The 9,104-nt window shown below is 34.4% G+C and overlaps 1 protein-coding gene across 1 annotated transcript; it reads right to left on the bottom strand.

The window, feature by feature from the left end:
* Nucleotides 1-1,638: 1,638 nt before the first annotated feature.
* Nucleotides 1,639-8,755, bottom strand: LOC132174828 (cytochrome P450 CYP72A219-like). Its single transcript, XM_059586520.1, has 5 exons — nt 8,393-8,755; nt 6,189-6,406; nt 3,810-4,054; nt 2,553-2,940; nt 1,639-2,352 (listed from the first exon to the last, which is right to left on the bottom strand). Exons 1-5 carry the CDS (start codon nt 8,661-8,663, stop codon nt 1,927-1,929), a joined length of 1,548 nt encoding a protein of 515 aa, XP_059442503.1. The 5' UTR covers nt 8,664-8,755; the 3' UTR covers nt 1,639-1,926.
* Between the last annotated feature and the right edge of the window lie 349 nt (nt 8,756-9,104).

Genomic DNA, 9,104 nt, shown 5'->3' on the forward strand with positions numbered 1-9,104 from the left:
TTCTTTGTTTTGTTCTCCTTTTTCTTCCCTACCGACAACCTCACCTCTCCCACCCCATCTACTTCATTTCTTTTTCCTTTCTTTTTCTCCTCTTTGTTCTTGCTCCCAAGTCCCACCCAGTCCCAGCCTAAGCCTCCCACCTTCTCTCTTTCTCCCTCACACAGTCCAGAGACTTACTCACTCTTGAGTCCTTGATGCATCCTTCTTCTCTCCCAGAGTCCCAGACTCCCACTGCTATTAGCCTATTGCCCACACCACACCAACATATATTTCTTCGATAAAATCATAAATCTCCTTCATTCAAAAATGGGTTTCAAACTTTCAAGAGATATCTCCTTCGCTCATAGACGAACTAGATAGAGTCTCAGAGAGAGCAAAAGAGTTTTGAGATTTTTTTTTTTTTTTTTTATACATAAAAAATAAAAAAAATAATAATAAAAAAAAAAAAAGGGGTTAAATGGGTCGTGTTGGGTGACCCATGAAAATTGCCGTGCCATGTCGTGTCTGGTGGAGCCAACCCGTTAACTAAACGGGTCGTGTTTGGGTGTATCTTAAACGGGTCACAGGTCACCGCGGGTCGACCCGCAAACCCGTTTTGTCAGCCTTAATTTTGACTATTTTTAGGTTTTTTAGACACTTAAAAGCTCTTAATTTTTTATTTTATTTTATTTTTTTCAAACGAGTACTTTTTTCTTGAAACAAATTTTTTGAATGTTGAAAGCACTTTTAGGCCTCTCAAACGCAATCTCAAACATACTCTTAGTATAGTTGTTATTTCCATTCTTATCACAATATAAACAACTTATATAAAGCCTCATGTAATATTGTAAGAATCATCGAATACAAGAGTGCCTTAGAGCTCAATTTTCTGTTGCGCATTTGACTTATTTTTAAAACTTAAACTACTTTAAAATTGCGTTGATTTATTTTCATAATTAACTCTAAACCAAGCCAAACATTTTTTTGACTTGTTAAACACCTCATAGTGCATTAAAATATATTTTAATTCTTTTTTTAAAATTCTCTTCTTGCCCTATCCCTTCAAATAAAATCCTAACTTTGCCACTGATAGCATATGAGACAATTAGGAGAGTAACAGCTAGCCTTGAATAAGATGCCATCTCTGCATCTTGTGGTTGAACTTTAGCTTGGATACCTTTTTCTTGAAAGAGTTTAAATACTTCGACAAAAAAAGAAATTGTCTATGAAATTAGCTAATGAAGCTTGGTAAGAAATATAGGACACTTGATCTTAGCCAAAAGCCTTAATACATTACAAGGTATTATTGACATTTGTCAAAAAGTTCTGTTGGTCATGATATGATGAGGCTTTGATGACGTGTTGAATTTTGTGGGGAAAACTAAATTACGAAAATAATAACAGAAACAATATAGAGAAACTAACACAAAGCATTTATGGGTGGTTTGGTGTTAAAACACCTACTTTCACCACTCAGCACAACCTTAAGGATTACATTGTGTTCATTAACTTTTTTTTTTTATAATATAAAGGTCCATGTTTATAAGGTGGTGAATAAATACAAGTTTGCTAATCAAGTCTTCTTGATTTGATTACAATCCCAATATTTGATTACAATAAGCTCTTAAATAATATTTGATATTAAGCTAATATGGAATATATGAAAAAATATTATAATTTTTTATATATTCTAACAATTCCAAATATGTTTTGACAACCACCTGTGATTGAAATCCACAACAATTATATGTCTGAATTGCTATCAATTTAGGCAAGAAATGTAAGAAAGGCTCCATATGAGACTTACCTGACCAAATAAATTTTGAGTTATCTGACCACCTGTCTGGAAGGGCAAGTGGATCGTCTCTCACATTACCTGCCTAAATTACTAGCTATTCAGGTAGATAATAGCCATGAATCCATATCCAACAAGTGATATCCGCTATTTTAGAGATTTCGTAGAATGATGTGAGCTCCATATTGCGGTTGAAGAGTTATAACAGAAGAAGGAGCATGAGCATACGATGGGGAAACCTCCAAGCAAAAGCGTTGTAGGATCATTGATAGAGTAAGTTTAGCTTCCATCATAGCAAAGCTTTGTCCAATGCATATCCGAGGACCCCATCCGAAGGGGAAGAAAGAAACTTGGCCCTTTGTTGCCTTGGAAACTCCCTCAGAAAACCTCTCTGGTTTGAACTCATGTGCATCATCACCCCAAAGTTCATGATCATGGTGGATGAGAATTATCGGCAAGGTGATCTGAACTCCGGCCGGTAAAGACAACTTTCCAAGCTTCGTTTCCTCGTGAACCTTTCGAGTAAGGAAAATTACTGGTGGATATAGTCTTAGAACTTCATACAAAATCATGGTCACCTATGACATTGATCATTGTGATTAATATTTTAAGAATTCATCAGCAAAATGGTGAAGCAATCTATGCAAATTCTCTTGCTAAAATGGTTGATTCAAAGAACTATTGAAAGCAAGCAATTTTCTCAAACCATCCATAACGTTTTTAAATAATTCATTCTGAGAAATACTATTTAGTAGACTAAGAAAAAAAAAGTACTTACTACTTTTAGGCGATTCAACCCATCAAAATCTGGTTTGTTTTGACCAAAGACTTGCAAAACCTCTTCTCTTGCACGTTCTTGCCAACTCGGATACCTAGTCAGCATAACCATCGTCCAAACCAGCAAAACCGAGCTCGTTTCTTGCCCGGCAAAATAAAAAAGTTTACACTCCTCGATTACATCTTTAAGATTCATACCCATATTCTTGTTGTTCCCATGTTCTTCAATTTCTTTCAAGTTGGATTCCATGAGTATGCCTAATAAGTCATCGTTTCTGCCTTCACCTCCCTTTATTGCCCTCTCTCTTTTGTTGATAATCCCTTTAAGGGAAGCTTGTATTTCCTTGTCAATTTCCTTCATCCTCTTGTTCATCTTAGTTGGCAGAAACCTACTTGCAAAACCATTCATGAAAATGTGAGGACAAGAATAGAGTGAATTACGTGCAACAATATGCATTTAACTTCAGTTTTTGGATGTTGGTATTTTTGTCAACCAAAAACTTGTTAGAATTTAGTCATTGGGTTTCTAATTTCAATAATATGGTTATTAGGTTTTACTTTTTTGTTAGAATTAAGGATGTCATGTCACTTTTGTTTCAATTGACACATCAATGTCCAAACTAGCATCTAATATCAATGCTATATCATTAAGTGCCAACTCATCCATAGAAAAACAAAAAACAACAGATCCAACTACAGAAACAAAAACAGTTACCTTTGAATCATCCTAATATTGTGGATTTGTAGCATTGGAGGGAAAACTGTTAACTTTGACGTTGACATAGAGCTTGGGGTGTCAAATGAGACAAGTGTGGCAGGTAAAAACTGTTAGCTTTGATGGTAAAACGATAAAAGGACCAACTTAAAACTTGGGCAAAACTTAAACACTTATTCTTAAAATTGAAAACCCAAGAACTAAATCCAAATTAAATAAAAACTTTAAGGCAAGGCTCATGTATTTTAGCGGCGAGTGTTTTGTAGGTTTCGGGTTTTAGGGCTGCATGTGTTGGGTTATTTGGCTCTTTCTTTTGCTCGTTCTAGTTAAGTGTTTCTATTGTATACTGGTTGTATATGCGCCTTACGCTTTTTTATTTTTTTATTTTTATAAAACTTTCTTTACTTATAAAAAAAAAAACATTCTTTCTAGTATAAAAATTCAAGTTGCTCTTTTGTTTGATTCATTTGATAAACGAACCTAATTCAATAAGAAAAACTTTATTATTTAAGTATTAAAAGACATTGAAATGTTTTAGTTTACCTCCATCCCGGAATGTAAATAGATCGCGCACTTTGAATGGCCAGCTCCGCTAGCTCTCTTTGAAGCTCGAAAATATTTCTTCCTTCTTCATAACTACTCCCGAAGGCTGTTCGAGAAATCATATCACTTGACAAATTTTGCAGATAAGGCCATACATCTAACTCAATTGAACCGTCTTCAGAGACCAAACTTTCCCATTTGATAATCATGTCACTGCAACTTTGACGAAATGCTGGTAACATATTCTACATAAAAGAAGATGAAAAAATAACAAAGGAAATATATAGTTGAGTATCAAAGCAAACATATAAAATTAGCATATATCACATGAATATACAAATATTTCAAGTGTATTCTAGTTTGAAATCTGGGGCCAATGTCACAGTGGAGTGATTTAGGTACTTGATAGGTACTAGGTACAAATTAGTGTTATGCATACACACACACACACCCATATATATATATATATATATATATTAGAAAGCAGAGAGAGAGAGAAACTGATGAAATCATTAGGGTTACATACTTACATCTTGAATATATTGAAGTGTATTAAACTGTATTACAATGGTATCTTTATACAGAAGCTAAGAAGTGGCGAACAAGAAAATCTAGACCAAATAAGGAAAAGAATGTTAAAGTATTGATTAAATAATTAAATTTACTTTTTCCTATTAGCTTTAACTTTTGGGATAAGTGATGATTTAACATATATGATATTAGAGCCAAAGTCCTAAGTTTGAACCTTAACTCCATTATTCACCCCCATTTAATTAAAATATTTCACGTGTTAGACTTCACCTTTTAAAATGAATTTTAAGCTCACACATGAGGGGAGTGTTAAAGTATTAATTAAATAATTAACTTTACATCTTCCTATCAGCAAGTTTTTGGGACAAGTAAATTAGGGCTAGAGACAAACCACAAGTGAATCCAATTGGAGCTGGATACAAACCACAAAGACATACGTCTGGTCCTTAAATAGAAATACAAGTAGATAAAGCCTAAAGTGATAACACATAAAGTTTTAATATTCAAATTCAAATAACTTTAATCATAATTACTTAAAACTATTAAACCTATCTAACCCTAATCTTATCCCTATCACACTGGTAAACCTAGAAGTAAATCATGCTAACATGGAAATATATACAAATTCCCACATGCAGAGACTCCATCAACACGTAGGAAGGCCGCCAAGTTGATTGGGTGAAGGCGCTTGTGGTGGCTGTCTGCATCGCACCTTCCATAAATCAACTGATCTCTACCTAGCAAACTTGATTCCGGGGTTATTGTTCCAAAATGAGCTGCGGTGAAGGCGGTAAAAGCGACAACATTAGTGCGTGGTGGCATGGGATGTCCGATGACATTAGAGCTTTCACAAATCTATAGATCTGTACCTTGCAAACTTGATTCTGGTTTTCAATTTCTAGAATATAGTTCGAGGAAGGCTTAGAAGCATTGAAAGTAGCGGCAATGGAAACAGATTTTTCAGGAAGCGCGTGAATTGCTAATTAGACTGATAAAAATTAGAGGCCAGAAACTCAAAAGGATGCTTGGAACGGAAAGATTGCCAAAGAGAGCAAAGAAGGGACACCAAGCAAATGCTAAAAGGCGTTTGCTAAATACCATAGAAAAGTGGCTCTAATACCATGTAGAAATATATAACGGGACATATAATATGAAAGAGAGAAGAGAGCAGAAGCAGAGAGAGAGAAACAAATAAAACCGTTAAGTTATTCAAAAAAAATAAAATAAAACCGTTAAGAACTATCTTGAATATATTGAAGTGCTTTAAATTGTACAACAATGGTAAACAAAAAAAACCTAGACTAAATAAGGAAAAGAATCAAAGGTAAACCTAGAAGTAAATCATGCTAACATGGAAAATATATAGGAAATACTCTATACAGAAAATTGGCTAAAAGTAATGAGTATTTTTTTTTTAAGTGTTTTGAGAAGTGTTTGGCAATTAAAGAGTAATGTTAGAAGAAAGACTAGAATCCTCCCAAATGTAATATTGTTTTTAAAATCACCATTAAATTTGAGGTGATCATTATTGAGTTTTGATCAATTGGTGAATTTAAAAGCCACATCACATTTGTGAGGACTAAAGTCCCTCCTAGCATTACTCTTGGCTAAAAGCAACTTTTTTTTTTTTTTTTTTTGCAAATGCTTCTTCAAAGAGAGAAGAAAACAGTTGTAAAAAATATTTGCATCATACCGATGGAATTAAATTAGGGACTAACTTTTGAGATGAGAAAACATTCATGACTCAACATACAACATTTTTAATCAAGATTCAAACAGTAAGTTTAATTCAAATGTCATTGTAATTGAATCTAAATGGATTGCAATAAATGGGAAGAATAAACTAACCTTCAGCTTCTCTAGATGGAAAGCTGGATTGATAATTTTTCTGTGTTTAGCCCATTTTTCAGCCTCATATTGTACTAGTCCGGTTGCTAGCAATTTGGTAAGTGGAGTTCCTCCTATCTTTCGAAAGTCATAGATCTTGGAGAAGATATCTTTCAATTGTTCAGGGTTCGTAATGTTCACCCTGGGTGTTGGGCCAAACCACATAAAAGAATTCTTACCTGCATGTTTTTGTTCTCTGTTTAGCATATATATATAATAAGTCGAGAAGAATATCTAATACTCTATTCAAATAATGGTTGCTGACATGCATATCATTTAAGTCAAGCGTTTCTTACGCATAATTTCCTACAAATTGGGTTTTAGTAAATATCTTACCATGTGAAAAACACGTTTTTTTTTAATAATATGTGCTTCTCACATGCTTTTTTAATAGCATTAATAAAAAATGACACATATCACTTTTAGAGGCTTACATGGTGTGCTTAGCTTAATTACAAAAGTACACATTATTCCGTGGACACAATGACACATCACTTTTAAAAGTTAGCAGAAGTTCCGTGGCGGACACATTATTCATGACCTAGCTCATCTTAGGCATTTATAGTGAACTAGCTATTCTTTAGTTAAAATTTGGTTAGAAAACTCACTTTTTTCTAGTTTAACTAGCTCCCTCCTCCCTCCCTCCAAAAGCACTTTACATCAAACTCTCTAAATCTTTCTCTACTCAATTAAAACATTCTTCTTTATTATTACTTTACTCTTTATTCCAACAGTCATATTATGTTATAATGCATTTTAAATAATTAAATTCATCATTTTCTATTAGCTTAAACTTTTAGGATAAATGACGGTTGAGAATAATGCTAAACATCTACCTTATGTCCTCTCAAAATTGATATGGCTTTTAAAATTACCATTCGATTTGTAATAAATCACTATTAAATTTTGATGCAATGATGATTTTAAAAGTCACATCAGTTTTGAGATGACATAAGAGGGACGTATAGCATTACTTGATGATTTAACATAGTATCAAAGTCAAAGATAATGAGTTCGAACCCTGACTCTACAATTCACTACATCTCAATTAAAATATTCTGTTTTGCGCCTCACTTATTAGCGCCTTACTAGATGAATAAGGGACTGGAATTTGTCCATACAACCTAGCTGTTCTACATGTAACATGTTTGGATATGCCTCTAGATGCCCTATTGCTTCTATGCAAAATGTGACAGAACAACCCAATTAGCAAAGTTGGAGAGAGAAACAAGAAAAGGGTTTTGAGAGTGGCAGTAAGTTCCAAATAGAAAAGGAAAGGGTGTTTAGAGAAAGGCAATGAACAAAGTGAAGCCCAGAATGGATCATGCATCAAGAGAAGAGAAAAGGAAGTATGCTCATTGACAAAATCAACCAGCCTGTAAAAAGCTAGGAATGCAGCATTCATAAGCTCCTCCACCATTTTACAGGGACCAAGCTCTACTTGTGCCCAATCAATTATGCAAACAACCATGAAGGTTATCAATTATGTGGTACATACAATTCAAGACAGAAATACCAACAACCAAATGAGACAGAAATGCCACCAATCAATTGGTAACATGCCTCATTTTTAATCGGTAGCATTTTTTAAGCTGTTTGATGCAAAGAACAGCCTGAATTCACATAATTTTAGAATCTAATATTTTTTGAAATTGTAAGGGATCCTTATCCGCAATAAATTATGAGGTACGTACAATTCAATACATAATGGAATGAAAATCATCAATTATGGGGTTCTCTGCCAACAACCATCAGAGAAGATACAATTCAAATTGAAAAAGAAAAAGCTTTAAATGCCAAATCAAATGAGACCAAGAGAAGAAAACCAACAGAAATTGAGAATGAGAGAACAAGATTTTAGAGGGACGCAAAAATCAGCATCAGCCCAATGACTTCAAAGTGCCAATTGCTCCAACTTTCTTGTCACCCAAACACTTCACAGAGAAACCAAAAAAAAAAAGAAAATTCCAAGCAATTCACAAGAGAAATAAAATAAACCCACATCCTTCTAGTTCTCATTAACCTCCACATCGTCCTTTTGACAAGGAAACACTTCACACCAAAAAAAAACCCATTTTCACTTCAACAAATTCCACGAATTTCTGTCAAAGTATATTATTTGGCAAGTAAAAGGAATAGTTCACCCAACTAGGAATAGTACACACCATAATTCTTGACATTTTGATGGATGAAGGGGACGACACGTGGTGCAATATCATTGGTGAAGTTTATGGGGGTAGACCTTGCTTGATCAGACATCTTAAAGATCTCCTTCAAGTCTCCAAACAAAAGGCTGTAGGAGTTGCCGGTGAGACCCTGCTCTCTCAGGCACCTCTCCAGCGCCTTTGGCCTCACCCACGCCCATCTCAACACTCTCCATGCTGATATTAACACCACCACGACGGCAACAATGGAAAGCGCAACCCATATTTCCATTGTTGATCAAGATTGATAGAAGCAAAAAGCAGCTCGAAAGGAAGAAGAAGAAGAAGAAGGAGGTGATAGTTTGATAGATAGGGTCATAGCCAAATTAGTGATGTTTAAACACTAAATAGTACTGGGCCATTGACGCAAGTCGTCTTATCTCTGAAGACCTGCACGGCCTCAGCCAGCTGGCAGGATCCCTACCTCATCTTAAACTGTCTGTCGTCCACATGAGAAATAAGAACAAGTGAACTAAATGTTTGACAACATAATTACATCCTTACGGATTCTCTCAAGTTTTAGTGATTTATATAATATCTAATTAATTATACTTTTTACTTTTTAGAGCATTTTTAGCCACGTTAATAGCTACTATTTTTTAACTTTTTTAGTTTAGCTACTACTTTTTTTAGATACTAATTTTTTACAATGAACTTCAGTAGACTATGTATT

Source organism: Corylus avellana, chromosome ca3 (genome assembly GCF_901000735.1).
Source record: "Corylus avellana chromosome ca3, CavTom2PMs-1.0".
In the NCBI taxonomy this organism is placed as follows: Eukaryota; Viridiplantae; Streptophyta; class Magnoliopsida; order Fagales; family Betulaceae; genus Corylus; species Corylus avellana.

What these genes read in the sequence shown, in the direction of transcription:
- LOC132174828 (XM_059586520.1), bottom strand. Translation starts at nt 8,663, where the DNA reads ATGGAAATATGGGTTGCGCTTTCCATTGTTGCCGTCGTGGTGGTGTTA. An exon ending in TCCATCTAGAGAAGCTGAAG is followed by an intron (nt 4,055 to 6,188) that starts GTTAGTTTATTC and finishes TCTTTTATGTAG; the next exon opens with AATATGTTACCAGCATTTCG. An exon ending in ATTTACATTCCGGGATGGAG is followed by an intron (nt 2,941 to 3,809) that starts GTAAACTAAAAC and finishes TTTTGCAAGTAG; the next exon opens with GTTTCTGCCAACTAAGATGA.